We start from the raw sequence: 17,404 nt of genomic DNA on the forward strand, positions 1-17,404 counted from the left end.
CAAGTTTAGGATTAATGTAAAATTATTGAAGGACCCTCGTTAACTACGTCCATCCATCAAAACTCCAATTCTCTCCACACATTAATTTAGTATGCTACTCGAGTACTTTGGTGGAGGAAAGGAAAAAAATAAATTGCATTGTGTTGATGTAAAAAACACACACTGGTTTGGGAGATCTGCTTAGGTCTAGTGCAGGTCCAAAACTTGATGAGATGCAGGCGTGCTAGTCAGTTTGATCCTGCAACTAACAAGATATGTAAATAGTAGATCAAATAGCCGATCGGCTGATAAGCCAATGTAGTAATCCAGCCGATGCCGATACTAGTTGGTGCCGATAGGGTTTTGAGCTATCGGCCATGCGTCCAATGTATATTCTGACACTTGATGTAAATACCAATATAAAGACAATCGGCTGATGATAATATAATATAACAGTATAATCCAGAAGAAACAAATTGGCTAACAATGATTTGATAGAATAGAACAAGCACTGATCCGAAGGTTAAAGAATATATCGGCTGGAGGTCCGATGTCATAAAATCCACAAGATTAGATTAAACAATGAAACATCTGTTGTCATCGGCTAGATCCAACTTATATATACAATCCTTGTAAGCCAATGCAACGTCCAGATAACTCATCAGCTAAAACCCTGATGAAACCCTTATTGGCAGTCAACAAACAGGCTAGAGATTATGATTCTAAGCACGACTTAGTAGATGAAACTTAACTAATGCAACACTAAGTATGAAAAGAAACATAATACCTATACAATCAAACCCTTGACTGATTTTCAGGGTGATAGATACCCGAGCTAATCTAATCTAGTAAAGCAATTTAGCCGATACCGGCATAAACCCTAAAGCGAGAGAGCCAGTCTGACCGGCAGAGTCCGAGCCCGAGTTTCTTTCGTCGGGTCTCAAGTTTTCCTTGCTTGGGAAGGCATGTTTCGAGTTTCCTTTGGTTTCTATCCTGAGTTGGATGTGGAGGAGAGCCTGTAGAAGGTAAGACCAACCCCTATATAAGGGGATAAGGCCGGTTCAATTGTAAAAAATATTCTACAATCAATCAATCGAATCGTTTTTTCAATATTGCTTCTAGTTCTAGTTTAATTTGTCCATCTTTGTCGATTTGCACCGTAAATCGTCCGCTGCCGCTGCGAGAGTGCGACACCTCTTTGTAGGTTTGTCCTGAAAACCTTCCGTTTGTCCACGAAACGGGTAGTTATCCATAGTTTCATCTAAATCGGCTCCGCTAGCCGGTTTAGTTTATGAAAACCCATCTTGATTTAGTGCTTGCTAGATTAGGGTGGTTGGTGACTCTAGGATCACCGCAAGGCGTTTAAGATGTTGCGATCGTGCTTGTCAACTTGTTAAAAAAGTTGCCAGCACTTAGCACTAAAATAGAATGGTTATATTTATGACTCGGGTCTTTTAACATGTCATATCTTAACATTAGAGTGCAGGTTCCCTCCTCTACAAAATATAACATATCCCTCTGATGTAGAAGCTGCAAAGATTGGTGCCATCTTTTTGTCTAAGGATCTAGTCATGTACGAAGACCTTGGAATGTTGATGCGTACCCCACGTATCTTCCATACGATCCTCCGGACCTGCAGGATCTCGCATATGCCCTATTTAGTGAATTTATAAGAGTTTGACAATGACCAATCCCTTTCCTCAGACTATAATATATGACAATCTTACTGTTGTTGATATTCTTTTTTAAGATTACACAACAAATGCACACGCATACACACCACTACACGCGCGACACCACACTCTCACCCCCGCAAATGCATCCTCTAACACATGCTCTAAGACGAAAACCAATGACACATTCCCGATCTCACTAAAATCATGTTAAAAGTACACCTGCATGTACATAGTATTCGTAGGCATCAGGATTTAAACCCTATGGGTAGAGTCATGCACCCACGACTACACCACCACACCACTGGTGCTTCCCCTACTGTTGTTGATATTGATTACGAAGTTATAAATTTAGTGCCATGATATGCCCCAGGTATAAACTGAACATTATATTCAAATGCTCATTCTTTAGTGGAAATGTGCACTTTGATAGCATGTAAATCGCATGAAATAAGACATGACAGAGGCCAAATAAAAGCAAAGATCATACATATTCAAATATGTGAATGTTACAATACACAATATAAGTCTTATAATACAAGCATGCATCTGGATGCATGCTTCCACCTGGCTAACAGAACTGATTTATTGGCCGTAATTAAACAAGATTTACAGACTTATTCTAGTTCGTGTTAACCCGATTGATACTTCGTTTTAGATAATGGAAAATCATTATTACAGTTCTGGGCTTCTGGCCTTTGCATTAGGTGTAATGTGTATTCACCCACCAGACAGAATTATGGCACTATTTCTATATTTTCAGTGAGATATACCCGTTCTTGATCATCCATTCCAAGCTCCAATGGTTATTGACGTTCTTGAAGTTCCAGTAAGCCCATCCGAAGGTAGCTCTTCCATATACATCAAGCTGTGCTTGCGCAAACCTTTGGTACTCCTCTTTGGATGCCCCGTTTACCTTCCACTCTGCCGCCCATTCTCCTGCACCGGAACAATAACTTCAGTGACCTATTGACCGTATATTCTTCTACAATTTCAAATTCTCGATCATTTAGAGAATTAAAAACCTTCTGATGTCTAAATTCTGATTGAAAGGCAATTTCCAACTTTTCAATATATGCCAGTCAGCAGAGAAGAGGGAGACCGTTCAAGCAAGAAAATAGGAAGAGGAAATCAACCAGAGATGTTAGAGCCACCTCACTACTTACCAACAAACGTGAGAGGGCTCTTTTGCTTCGTGATGTTGCTGAACTCAGCCTTGCGGCTGTTCTTCACAAATTCAATGTTTTGCTCTACGTTTAAATTTTTGAATGTGTCGTCATTGAACAGGTTGTAGTAGTGCACGTCGATGACTACGCCCGGGAACCTACTGGCGAAATCAAGAAGCTCAGTGTTGGACTCCCCTGCCAGCCGGTTTGACATGATCACGTAGGCCTTCGCGGTGTATTTCCTCACGACGTTGTATGCATCCTCATAATATTTCTTAAGCTTTTCTAGGGGTACATCCGGTCCCCATGGCTCGTTGAGTAGCTCAATTGCCAGCAGACTCGGGCTATTGGCATATCTGTAGATTAATTAAGGTGAAAAATAGCGTTACAAGAAAATCATAGATTTGTATGGTGTGTTTAAGGATGATGGTGAATTCTGTTAAGAGACCTGGAAGCGAGGAAATCAATGATTTGCACTGTTTGGGTGATGCTTGTATCAGTGGTGCCCCATTCTAGTGATCCATCCCTTGTGGCGCTATGCTCCCAATGGTTTTGTGACCCAGGAGCGGCATGCAAGTCCACAATGACACCAATATTGTAATTCCTATATACATGTGCCAACAGTTCAACAAAAAGTTTAGTTAATGGTAAAAAGGTGGAAAATTTGCTTGAACTTTTTACAAGCCTGCCATTTCAATGCACATTAGCAATGTAAGCACCAATGTCCTCTTTATAAGATGAGACTAAAACCATCTGTGTTATATTTCTTCACCCGACATGGCCATCAGGGTAAGAGGTGCTTATTCATAAATAAATGGCTGCATGGAGATACTTACTCTGCCCATTTAAATGCGTTATCCAAGGCTTGGAGGGATCCTCCAACAAATGGAGCAGGAGGATTGGGGTCACTGGCGATCCACCATCCAACTGGGATTCTCACTGCATTTAGCCCGCTTGATGAGATGAATTCGAAGTCACTCTCAACTATGTATGTGCTCCAATGTTCCTGCAAAACATACAATTTCAGAAAATGTGATAGTCATTGCTATGATTCTTCCTGACAAGATGTTTACCAATTTCTACACAAGATACATTAGTAACTTTTCTAAAGGGAAAATTATGTACTAGTAGTTATCAGAGAAGGATTTGTGATTATAATATGTATACAAAGAAATGCAATTGTTGCTTTCCTTCTAATCATTCAGGAATGCTTCTTCAGAGTCCCACTGTCATTTGTTGACTAATAACAATTTAGAGAGGGACAGTTCAGCACAGTGAGACTCACTGGCCTCTAGTTTTATCAATGAATATAAGACAGGATATATAGGATATATTGCATCGACTCAAAAAATAAGTCAAAAAACAAAGGTTTAGCAACATGGCAGAAATTAACAAGCCAATTATCAAATCCATTGAAGCAACATATGTAAATATTAGTGGAGGAAACTTTGTTCTTTTTTTAATGAAGCCAATATGAACCCTCTAAGATGCTAACTACTGAAGGTAAAATGCTTAGGTTTTAAGGGCAACACAAATAATTGCACAATATTGTAGTGTATTTGCCTCTTCTTCCTGCAGTTCTCAGGGAAAAAGTGTTTCTGCCATTATGCTTTATATCTACGTATACTCCAATAGTTAGAACATAGAAATTATGAAAGAACCTAACCTGATCGGCTTTCTTTCTGCCAACAACCATTCTATAGTATAACAGTTCCAAACTTGTAGAATCAGTATACAGTTAGTAGAAACCACAACCATCTTAATTTTTTAATAGCTATCATGAATGTTATAACCGTACATAGTAGGCTAAGAATTTTTTTCTGCATTGTCTTACACATTGCAGTGAGTTTTCTGCTATTCTCCATCAAATAATAGGTTAAAAATACAAGTGGAGGAAAAGTGGCCTAGATGTCTTACCCTAAGCACCTGCGAGGCCTTCTCTGCACCATAGCCATTACAAATCTGATACTCCCCTTGTGGACCACCTACCATATCTACGATAAACACTGAGGGATCATCATTGCCCCAGTTTGTGCTTTCACCATAATCTGCTGTAACAGAATTGGCAGTCTTTGCCTAACATCAAGAAATAGAGAAGACTGATCATTTTGAGTCAAGGACGGAGATAGCTAGATAAACTACTTTCAATTCAAAATTAGTGAGTAAATTTAGAATGATCATAATTTAGAAATGCCAAGTGAAGTATTTTTCATCTTAGAAATCTTTCTATTCATAAATTTTATTCAAATACAAGCTTTCTGTTCAAGAGCACACAAGTAATTCTTCAAGAACCCAAGCTTATGAATCAACTCTATTTTAGTCCAGGTACTAACCCACCAAGAACCTTTGGGGTAGTAGGGTTAATTCAGTCAGTCAAAGCATTACATGCCCTTGAACTCGGATTAAGCTAATCCACATAATATATTTTAAATCGACAAGTTAAATGCACTCACAATGCAATTTTTTTAGGGAAAACTTGGGCTATAATCCACCTAACCAGAAAAAGGATGGAACAAAAGATACATGCTAACTGGAATTTTTAGTTAGTACATACAAAACCTCGCATAACCTTTTTTTTTGGGTGAGGAAGCTAGCATAGTCTAATTAATTTTAACCCTAAACCAAACACAACATGTTAGAAGGCATATTCAAGCAGCTCTAGTCCTCCTTTTGTTTCTAGAGATTTATTTGAAAATACTACTAATTTTTGCCAATTGCATCCAAAGATGTTTTTATCCTGTGGTGCATGCCTGTTTAAATCACATAAGTGTACAAGGTTGTTTGGTTCCTGGCCGCACTTTGCCAACATAGACCAATAAAATGTCCATAATTAGCCCTGCTAGCAGAATATCCATAGTGAACATTACCTGAAGGAAGCTCCCATTTGGTGCCCTGATGCGCACCCTATTCTTATCGGTGTCACTGCGCACGATCTGGAATGTTTCTGACAGACCAGGCGTAGTCGCTGTTGCGATGACTGTTCCATTGCTGTCAATGCCCATGAATTGCTTTTTGAACACCCTGAGATTGAATGTTGTCTCGTCTACCCTCCACAGTGTGAAGCTCTCCCAATCAGAGGCCACTACTCGGTTGGCAACAATGGTTTGGCCGCCGCCCTGTTCGGCTGCAAGGTACTTGTCCTGGATCACAGACTTGATATGGAGAGTGGTACCGTCCTATAAAGTTACATGATTTTTGAAACACCATGAGATCACTGCCAAAACACAACAGGGAACCATCCAAATGGCTAATGTTCTAACTGAAGGTACCATGAAATTGAGTATAGACATACCAGGAGGTCATTGTTGGGTATACCGTCAAATAGTGACGGTAGAATCCAGCCCTCTGTCACAAGCCAGCCGCCAAGGTTCACCGACCGGATGGGTGGTGATGATGGAGGCAGATTATTGAGGGAGATGTACCCATTCTTGATCATCCACTCCATGCTCCAGTGGTTCTTGACGTTCTTGAATGTCCAATAGGACCATCCAAAAGTAGCTTTCCCATACAGGTCTAGCTGCGCTTGCGCAAAATTTTGGTAGTCTTCCTTGGATGCATTATCCACGTACCACTCGGCCACCCATTCTCCTGTTGCAAAGAAGAGCGCATACCAAACAATGTATCAGTTGAGCACTCCAGCATTTTCAAATTTTCAATAGATCTGACCAAATATAATTTTTTTTTGTCAATTTTGCTTATTGTATTAATCAAATGAGATCAATTTTGCACTTCTCCCATATGAGTGTAATGTGAAACAGAAGAGGAAGAAACAAGAGAAAAATGTCAGTGCCACATATTTTCTTTGAAAGGGATCAGTGCCACATATTAGTACCTACCGACAAATGTTAGAGGAACGTTCTGCTTTGTGACCGTGTTGATATCTGATGAACGGTTATTCCTTACAAAATTGATGTTCTGCTCCACAGTGTAGTTATCAAACATGCTGTTATACAGGTTATAGTAATGCACATCGATAACCGCACCAAAGAGACTGCTGGCTACTGAGAGAAACTCCGTTGGATCCCCTGACATTCGAGTTGACAGGATTACATAGGCTTGCAAAGTGTATTTTCTTACAGCATTGTATGCGTCTTGATAGTATTTTGTTAATGTATCCACAGGTACATCTGGTGCCAGTGGTTCGTTGAGTAATTCTATTGCTAGGAGGCTTGAACTTTTGGCATATCTGCATTCAGAGGAAAAAAATAAGTTAAGAACATTTCAGAAGTTCTGTTAGATGGATTGAGCATAATCTGAGTACAGTTGATTTGCCAATTTTTTATTATTGACCTGGATGCAAGGAAATCTATGACACCCACAGTTTGTGCGATGTTTGCAGCAGAGGTGCCCCACTCCAATGAGCCATCCCTGGAGGCACTGTGATCCAACCGATTCTGAGACCCTGGTGCTGCATGCAAGTCCACAATGATACCTATGTTGTACTTCCTACACACACAAAATGGCATATAGCAATATCATGACATTTGCAATAAAACACAATAATCACAATAACAGCTTAAGCATGTAATAGTCTTTTCAGTCTGTAAAGGAATAATATATATTTATGTCCATCTCTATAAAACTCAATCGCACAAGGTATTTCTTCTCTCATTATTTTTAAATAGAAACATGTGCATATGCTTACTCTGCCCATTTGAATGCGTTATCCAAGGCTTGTAGAGATCCACCAACAAAAGGTGCAGGAGGGTTGGGGTCGCTGGCGATCCACCATCCAACTGGGATCCTCACTGCATTTAGCCCATTTGATGAGATGAATTTGAAGTCATCCTCAACTATAAATGTGTTCCAGTGCTCCTGCAAACAAAGAACTTTAGATATTGAACTGCAATTATGACTATATTTTCGTCTCAAGAAGAAGAGTATTTTTATACACTACAATAGTAATTTATTTCAAAAAAGGATATGCATATTGCTCTGTTTTTTGGCTTGCCCATTTGACAACTAGAATTAGTAATGAATACCATAAATAAACTATGTAAGTGCTAGCTTCTCTTTCTTCGAAAGATTTCTTCATAAGAAAGACAATAACTCTATTCAGTGAGGTTCTACCATTTCTTTAACTAGTACAAAATTGGAAGGAACTCAGCATATATTAATTGTTGAAGATTACTATTGAACAAAACCAAAAGGAATTGTTGAACCAATAATAACAGTGATACAAATATAACACTTTGGTTTTTAAGGATAGAAAAAACAAGTGATCTAAACATCGTATGCCTACAGTTATCCATTCAGTGTCTCAACAAAAATAGAATAGAAACAACAGTGTCACATCTTACCCTGAGCACCTCTGTGGCATTGCCTGCACTGTAGCCATTGCAAATCTGGTATTCCCCTTGCAAGCCATAAATATTATTTACTACAAAGACTGATGGGTCATCATTTCCCCAATTTGTGCTAGCACCATGATCTGCAGTGACTGAACCCATGGCCTTCACCTAACATCTCAAAAGGAGAAATATATTTACAATTGACGATGCAGTTAATCTAATAGAAGTACGTGCGACTGAAAGAAACCTTAAAAAAAATGATTTGCATAACTACTACACAACTTGCCCGCTTTATCAAACCAAATGCAGTTCTCGAATAGCCACACTGTGTTGCCAGACACACACAATAAAAAACACTAACAAATTAAGTTAGGTTAAACCAGATAACCATGATAAAAAAAGTTTTTTTAAGATCGACTAACCTGAAGATTTCACAAATCTAACCTGAAGACTGTTTTATCTGAATTTTAGACATCTCCCTTAAAAAAAAGATGAATTTAAGATATGGTGTTACATATGGAAATTAAAGGTGGCTACGACATATTTGCAAAAGAAAAATAATTTGTGAATAAAACTTTTATATACGCGTTCTTAGCGATCTAAAAGCAAAGGCTGAAAAATAAACTTTGATAAAAAAAACCCAAAATCAATTCCAAATTTAAGGTTGAAAATTTAAATTTTGGTTAAAAAGCATAAACATAAGTGAAAAGATGGGGCTAATAGCATTTCCATAAAAACAGGTGGCTGCAGAATTTCCATAGAAATACTCCCTCCGTCCTATTTTAAGTGCAACCATGTGTTTTTGTATCTAACTTTGATTGTCCGTCTTATTTATAGTTTTTTATGATTAATATTTTTATTGTTATTAGATGATAAAACATGAATAGTACTTTATGTGTGACTTATGTTTTTAAATTTTTTCAAAAAATTTTCAAATAAGACGGATGATTAAAGTTGGGTACGGAAAATCATGGTTGCACTTAAAATGGGACAGAGGGAGTATGTCGCTATAGAACTTCCCAAACTAAGTACATTTTCACCCTTGCACCGTTTGCGTCCTAAAATCTTGTATGCGTGTAGGCTCTGTCACTAGATTTAAGGTGTGTATTACTTAGGTGGTGGCTCTAGTCCTTGAACATAATAATAATTTCCACCGCTGCGCAAACTAGTTAATAGTATAGAAATCTAGCACCTGAGCTCTACCAAAGGTGCATGAGCATAATACAACCACTACACTAACAACTTGAATTAAAAAAAAATCACTCCTTGAAACTAGACGATTGTTAAATCAATAGACATTCATCAGTAAATTGAAATAATCACATATGTTCCGCAGATATTGAGAGAATGCATACATGATAGTAGCAGGTAACAACTAGATGCACACTGACAAGGCATTTTTCGTTTTGCAAATTAACCTTACCTGCAAGAATTTCCCATTGGGTGCCCTTATGCGCATCCTGCTTTTGTCGCTGTCAAGGCGAATGATCTGAAATGTTTCATTCGGCCCCGGCACGGTTGCTGTTGCAATAACTGCCCCATTGCCACCAATGCTCACAAACTGGTTGTTGAAAACCCTGAGATTGAATGTAGTCTCGTTGATCCTCCACAGTTTGAAGGTCTCCCAACCAGACGCTTTCTCCCGGTTGGCAACAATAGCACTGCCACCTCCGTTCTCAGCGGCAAGGTACATATTGTTGGTGACCGATTTGAATTGGAGCTGGGTGCCATCCTAACCAAGAGATCAATAATGGAAATATAATATAGGACATGAAAATAGCTAGCTAATTGTGGTATAGTATCTCAGCAATTAGGATTACTTATCATTACGTGGTAGGGTGAGCACAAAATGAAAGAAAGAGGGTATCAGATAGTTTTGGTCAATAGATATACCAGGAGATCTTTGTTGGAAATGCCATCAAAGAGTGATGGCTTAATCCAGCCCTCCGTCACGAGCCAGCCGCCAAGGTTCACTGCTCGGATGGGTAACTTAGGCTGATTTAGTGAGATGTAACCATTCTTGATCATCCACTCCAAGCTCCAATGGTTCTGGACATGCTTGAAGCTCCAATAGGCCCATCCAAAGGTAGCTTGGCTGTACACATCCAATTGTGCTTGCGCAAACCTCTTGTAATCTTCCTCGGATGCATTATTCACTTTCCACTCAGCCACCCATTCCCCTGTAGCAATCAAGAGCTCATACCAGACAATATACCACTGAGTAATAACATTTAGATAGTGTCGAGTGTCAACAAACTATATAGTTTTGACAAATACTACTCACTCTGTTCCATATTGTAATTAAGGTGTTTCGTACTAAATCAAACTTCTCTAACTTTGGTAAAGTTTATAGAAAAAATGCACCAACATCTACAACGACATCATCAATTTAGTTTCATTCAAATGCACGATGAAATATGTCTTAGCTTAATGTTGTAATTATTTTGCACTTTTTCTATAAACTTGATCAAAGTTAGATTACTTTGACTTAGGACAAAAGTAAAACACCACATTTTGGAACGGAGAATCACTTAGCTATTGTATTATTGATCAATTGATTGAATATAATTGTCGCTGTTGATCCAATGGAGGAGTAAAGCACACCAGCAGACATGTTAGAGCGACAACTTACCTACATATGTGAGAGGCCCGTTCTGCTTTGTGACACTCCTGAGCTCAGCAGAACGATCATTTCTCACAAACTGTATATTCCACTCCGCTGTTGTGTTGTCAAACGATCCATTGAACATGTTATAGTAGTGCACATCAAACACAGCACCAAAGAAGCCACCGGCAAACTGGAGAATCTCATTCGAGTAGTCTGCATTAATTGGATTCGACATGATCACATATGCATCTGATGTATATTTTCGCACAGCATTGTACGCATCTTGGTAGTATTTCTTTAGCATTCCAGCTGATACTTTTGGTGCCAACGGTTCGTTTAGTAGTTCAACTGCCAGGAGACTTGGGCTTTTGGCATATCTGTAGACCAATTAAGACGAAAGATGAGATCCCTTTGGTTTTTCTTTTCCGGTTTTAAGATAATGATAAGGAAAATATTATTTATTGATATCTTTGTCAGACCTGGATGCAAGGAAATCAATCACTTGAACAGTTTGGATGATGGTTTCATCGGTGGTGCCCCATGTCTGTGAACCATCTCTACTACCACTGTGTTCCCATGGATTCTGCGATCCAGGTGCAGCATGCAAGTCCACAATGACACCTAAATTGTACTTCCTGTGCACAACAACAAAGATCGCTTATTACGTATATGACATCCTTTTTTCAATCCAAGCTAAGAGAATTTATTTAATGATGAAGAAATTACGGTGGTTTTGCTAAAAAAAAAAAAGAAACTACTATACTGTGGTGACATGGAAAAGTAAATATTCTTACTCTGCCCATCGAAATGCATTATCCAATGCTTCTAGAGATCCGCCAACAAAGGGTGCAGGAGGGTTTGGGTCACTGGCGATCCACCATCCAACAGGGATTCTTACAGCATTTAATCCATTTGATGAGATAAACTTGAAGTCGTTCTCAAGTATGTATGTGCTCCAGTGTTCCTGCAAAACAAGGAACAAATTGAGAGCAAGGATAATAGTTATATTGTCATAGTATTTCCTAGTTTGAAGAAAATAATCTGATTTCATATAGGTTTCGTTCTGCACACATAAATTAAGGGTGTCTAATAAACTTCAATTCTGAGCAAGTCGAAGCAAGTTTTCTAGGCCAGATGGTTTTTCCCTTGCAAATCGTTCAAATTTGCTAATTTTGAGCGTACAAATGACATGGTTGAGTAGAAATACACATTACACCTATCTAGCATTGTTGAAAAATAACTGGACATGATTTGGATTCCCTAAAAAAATAGATTTGAAGGGCAAAGTATTGTTTTCTGAAAAGTTCACCAAGTAAGGCTTGGACTAACCAGCACCAGGTTTCTGTTCTTCACCAAGTATTGTTTTGGAAGATTTACTTAGAAATTACGAATATACCATCCAAAGTCACAAATGTCAAAAATGCTTGGTACCGGCAACGAAGTCGAAGTCGCCGGCCAAGCCTCCCCCACTCAGCCGCCACCCAGGCACCGGCAACGTCGTGTCCCCCATGACACCACACCACCGAGGTCACCGGCCACGGAACCCCTTCCCGCCGCCGCCGAGGCCACCTGCCACCGAGGTCGCCGGCGACGAAGCCCCTCCATCTCGATGCCTCCACCGAGGACGCCAGCAACGCCGCCACGGGGATCCTCTCCCTCGCCTACCACTACCGAGGCTGATTCGCCGGCCCAGCCGAGCTATCGAGATCGATCGAGCCCCCCTCCCCCTCCCGCCGGCGGTGGAAGCGGAGAGCGGCGGCGAGCCTCGGTGGCACCCTCGGGCAAAGGGAACGAACTAACGAAGACAAGTCTGTCTGATGTATCGGTTGCGAGGGTAGAGGCGTCTTTTCCCCTCAGTTTTTTTTTTTTTTTGGCAGCAACAACTAAATCTAAAAATTTCCATTCATTTCTACGAAGTTTTTATGACTGTAGCAATTACATGTTTACGAATTCCGTGACATCCAGAGTGCAAATAAATGATATTTTCAACGAAATAGTACTCTCTCTATTCTTTCGTGCTCCATTGACAACTAAAATTAAGAGTGAATTACACTTTTGGCCACATTTTATTGGGTGGTCCTAGTACGCGATCACTCGCTGGAGGGAGGGTCAAGCGATAAAAAAAACGATCAGCACCCCCTATAGCGATACGCTCCTCCCTCTTCTCCCCCTTCCTCCTTCCATTTTTCCCTTCCTACTACAGTACACCACAAAATATTTTTTAAAAAAAACAAAAAGTTAGAAAAATTTATATATAGAAATACTATATATAAAAAATTTGAATTTAAATTCAAATTTGAATCGGGTATGTAAACTTTTGACTTATAAACTTTAGATCTATAAACTTTAGGTATATAAATTTTAGATGTATAGAAATACTATATATAGAAAATATTTGAATTCAAATTCAAATTTGAATATGATATAATTCAAATTCAAATTTAAAACGGTATATAAACTTTTGACTTATAAATTTTAAGTCTATAAACTTTAGATGTATAGAAATACTATATATAAAAAAAATTGAATTTAAATTCAAATTTGAATCGGATATATAAACTTTTGACTTATAAACTTTTGGTCTCTAAACTTTAAATGTGTAAACTTGAGGTGTATAAACTTTAGGTGCATAAATTTACTAAAATAGGAAAGTAATACGGTGCCAAAAACGGAAACCAGGTGGAGGGAGGGAGGGGGGGCGATCGCTACCCGATCGCCACGGCGATCAATTGCCCATTAGAGTTTCCGCATTTTATTGTCGTAGTTTTATTTTGGATTACGTTTGGTCTAATCTTTTTATTTTAGACTAACTAAGTTTACATTTGTTTTATTTTAGACCACCTAAAATCACTTCTTTATCACATCAATAACCTTGAAGACATCGGTTATAACAGCTAGCAAAATTCTCCGTCTATGAGCAGGTCGTACATTTGCCGGAGTATAGGTAGACATGGCTAATGAAGAGAGTTGAGATGATCCAAAGTGCAATAAGCATAAATTTAGCTAGTACAAAGTGAAAAAATTGACTAGGGTGATCTAAAGTGAAACTACAGCAATAAAAGGTGGCCCAAAGTGCAATTCACTCCAAAATTAATTTATCCCTTAAAGACTTTATTGCTAGGAATTGTAGCTAATCGGATTAAGATGTGTGTATTTAATTAACGATTTTGCTAGATATTTGTCATCAAATTTCTCCCCCTGATATTTGTCAGATGTAATTACAGTACAATCGTAGTGTAATTACACTGTAACTTGTATGTAATTACACTGTAACTATAATGTAACTTGTATGTAACTTTCAAGAATCTCTCGGTAACATGTTATTTCAGTAAAATATAGGTCGTGGGAACAAATCATTTCACATATGTGTGTGATGTGATTTTTTTCTTCGTCCATAGAACAAATCTTGTAATAGATGTAACGATTCAAAATTACGTGAAACTTACATACAAGTTACACTGTAGTTATATGCAAGTTACAGTGTAATTACATACAAGTTACAGTGTAATTATACTACGATTGTACTATAATTACATCTGTCAAATTTTTAGTAGAAAATTTGTCGACAAATGTATAGGTGGTCCCTTTAATTAACGTACAAAAAGTATTAATTAAGGGCACTGTTATTATTTACTAATTTGTGTGAGAATGTCCGTAAAAAAAAATTGTGTGAGAATGGTCAGTAGTATGGACGGTCTTTCTAGTAAACCGAACAAGTGAAACATATGGTGCTGCTTTTTCCATTGGGCCAGTTCGGTTTTTTTCTATTGTCATGGCACATCACATGCCTTGTCGTACTAGTTAGGAACATCCCATCTGCAAACTCATATATTTTTATAAATCAAATTTCAAGTATTTTCCATAATTCATCTAACAAGTGGTCAAGTGGAGCTGAACCAAGGATTCATATCTTACCCTGAGTACTTCCGTGGCCTTCTTCATGCCATAGCCGTTGCATAGTTGATACTCTCCTTGAAGTTTCTCCCCCCGGTTTATGGCAAATACTGAAGGATCATCATCACCCCAGCTTGTACCCTCACCATGGTCTGCCGTCACTGAAACCGTGGTCTTCGCCTAACATTTCCGAAAGAAATTTCGACCTTTTATTTAGTGACAAAACCCTATCTTTCACAAAAATAAATACTCCATATGTTTCAAAATATAGCTAACTTATACTTCATCCGTTTCATATTATAAGACTTTCTAGCATTCTCCACATTCATATAGATTTATTAACATCTATATTCAAGAATATATGTAATGCTAGAAAGTCTTATAATATGAAATGGAGGGAGTATTAAATTAGTATGAATTTAGATTGTCCAAATTCATGCTATTAAGCTGTTTCTAATTCAATAGTAAGTTGCCATATTTTGGGACGGATGAAGTAGTAGCTTAAAATGGATCGAATAATAACTGATAAATCAGAATTTCCATATTTAGACACACTACAATAATCTTCATCTTTGTAAATGTTACTGCCGGCCTCTGTTAAAAATACTTGGCGTTTGACTTTTTAAATTTATGAAAATTTAAATAATAAAACATTTTAAATATTAAGTTAAAATATAAAAATAACATGTGCAGATTTGTCTTGAAAATTATTTCCATGATATCATAATTTGTTACATTTATAAACTTATTTTCATAAAAGTTATGTCAAAGTTGTAGCTTGGATATAAAGAAAAGTCAAATGCATGTCACGTAGAGGGAGTAGCGCATATAGGAAATAATATTTCTAACTTAGACTGAGCTAGCTCGTACACACAAACCATGGATTATTTGGTCTACCGTCCTAACAGCTTATTCGTATCCATGCTATATATTTTGCTCGCAAAGCTTAATCTAAACATTTAAACCTCCATTCCATACGGATATACTATAAAATAGATTGAATGGAACTAACTTAAGGTCGTAGATATTATATAATATTATCCTATAAACTTGTTAAGAAGTTTGAGTTAAGACAAACTCAAAAATAATAGGGAGCAGGTTTTTCGTTCATGATCTCATAAATATTTCCTTTTTTTTTACCAAATAACCATTATATACCTGCAGGAATTTCCCATTTGACGCCCTGATGCGGATCCTGCTATTGTCACGGTCGCTGCGCACGATCACGAACGTCTCTGACGGCCCCGGAGTGGCCGCCGTCGCGACGACCACGCCATTGCCGTCGACGCCCACGAAGTGCACGGCGCTGTCGTCGATCGCCTTGAGGTTGAACGTGTTCTCGTCGACCCTCCACAGCTTGAAGGTCTCCCATCCCGATGCGGCCGTCCGGTCGGCGACGACGATGTCGCCGCCGCCATGTTCGGCGCAGAGGTACGTGTTGTGGACCACCGACTTGAACTGGAGCTTTGTTCCATCCTGCAACACACATAAGAGTTTCAAATATCAGGTTCATAGTTAATTAGGTTACAAATGTTGATTGCACGGACTCAAGAAATATTGACAAACACTCGTTCCGTTCTAAAATGTTCCGTTCCAAAGAGCGCTGCCAGCGAAAATAGCTCATCATACCGCCAGTGAAGATAAACCTATTTTCGCTGGCGGCGCTCAGAAGGTACCGCCAGCGAAAATAAAAAAATCTTCGCAGGCAGCCCGTATTACTCGGCCGCCAATGAAAATATTTTTTCATTGGCGGTCGTTGCCTCCCACCCCTCGTTAAAACATTGCTGGCGGTTTTCATATTTTACCGTCAGAGAAAATATTAGACCAACACCATGAAAAATCGTTTTTCTCCACTAGAGAAAGAGAGGGGAGGAAGTACGAGGAAGTCGTTGTTTGGAATGTCGTCGAAGAGGGACGGCAGGATCCAGCCCTCGGTCACGAGCCAGCCGCCGAGGTTCACCGACCGGATGGGCGGCACCGGCGGTGACGAGCTGCTCGGCGTGGCCATGGTCGGTGTACTATCGATCGCAGCTGGAGACGAGATAAAGAGAGAGGTATGGTGGCTATAGCTAGCTAGTAGGCCTGGAGGAGAAGAGAAGGAGAGGCACTTATATAGATAAGCTGACACCCACAGTTAGCTAGAGGGCGCTGAGTTGCCATTCCAATTAATTGTAGGTTTAGCTCGCCACTAGACAATTTTCCATCGTCAACTTGGCTTAATTAATCAAATATGAGTGATCATTCTAATTTTGTCCTTTGAAGATAAGAGTGTCAGACCAAATTGGCCTGCTTGCTATGTACTTTTAACAGTTTACTAATCCTCTACTAGGTAGGCACATGCGTCGCGTTTAATCTATATAATCTAATTTCTCCATGCATGCATGTCTTGACTTGACTTGTAAGTAAGATCATGTACAGAAAAAACATCATTGAGATGAGGATATATATATATGTGAATGCATGGTACATCAGTACACAAATATACACATATGAGATGTTGCTCTCCGAGTTAGCTACATTACTGGCAGATGCATCTATCTCACTCTGCATACTCAACTACTAGTACTTAGTTTGTGATCGATGATTATGAAGCATTGCCGCTGAATTAAACGAAATTCCACACCTCCGGCCGCCGGTTTCTCCCACAGACACACCGGTGACCCGCTGGCTGTGTGTGGACGCACGCTTTTGACGACAAGCTCGCAGATCTGATCTCCGTTCAAATGCCTAGTTACCTGTGCTTTAGCTCTCACACGGATGACAACGTGATCTGGTGTGATTACTAAAGATACG

The 17,404-nt window shown here is 39.0% G+C and overlaps 1 protein-coding gene across 1 annotated transcript; it reads right to left on the reverse strand.

Moving 5' to 3' along the window:
- Positions 1 to 2,124: 2,124 nt before the first annotated feature.
- On the reverse strand, positions 2,125 to 16,718 carry LOC4348474 (uncharacterized). The gene is made up of 19 exons (XM_015758544.3): positions 16,491 to 16,718; positions 15,770 to 16,087; positions 14,633 to 14,791; positions 11,512 to 11,681; positions 11,197 to 11,352; positions 10,742 to 11,094; positions 10,003 to 10,289; positions 9,533 to 9,841; positions 8,119 to 8,277; positions 7,464 to 7,633; positions 7,109 to 7,264; positions 6,655 to 7,004; positions 6,111 to 6,406; positions 5,686 to 5,994; positions 4,736 to 4,894; positions 3,655 to 3,824; positions 3,267 to 3,422; positions 2,819 to 3,174; positions 2,125 to 2,591 (listed from the first exon to the last, which is right to left on the reverse strand). The coding sequence occupies exons 1-19, from the start codon at positions 16,617 to 16,619 to the stop codon at positions 2,404 to 2,406; spliced, it is 4,350 nt and encodes a 1,449-aa protein (XP_015614030.1). The 5' UTR covers positions 16,620 to 16,718; the 3' UTR covers positions 2,125 to 2,403.
- Between the last annotated feature and the right edge of the window lie 686 nt (positions 16,719 to 17,404).

The sequence above is a fragment of the Oryza sativa genome, chromosome 10 (genome assembly GCF_034140825.1).
Source record: "Oryza sativa Japonica Group chromosome 10, ASM3414082v1".
In the NCBI taxonomy this organism is placed as follows: Eukaryota; Viridiplantae; Streptophyta; class Magnoliopsida; order Poales; family Poaceae; genus Oryza; species Oryza sativa.

What these genes read in the sequence shown, in the direction of transcription:
- LOC4348474 (XM_015758544.3), bottom strand. Translation starts at nt 16,619, where the DNA reads ATGGCCACGCCGAGCAGCTCGTCACCGCCGGTGCCGCCCATCCGGTCG. An exon ending in TTTCCAACAAAGATCTCCTG is followed by an intron (nt 9,842 to 10,002) that starts GTATATCTATTG and finishes TCTCTTGGTTAG; the next exon opens with GATGGCACCCAGCTCCAATT. An exon ending in ATAGATTTCCTTGCATCCAG is followed by an intron (nt 7,005 to 7,108) that starts GTCAATAATAAA and finishes CTCTGAATGCAG; the next exon opens with ATATGCCAAAAGTTCAAGCC.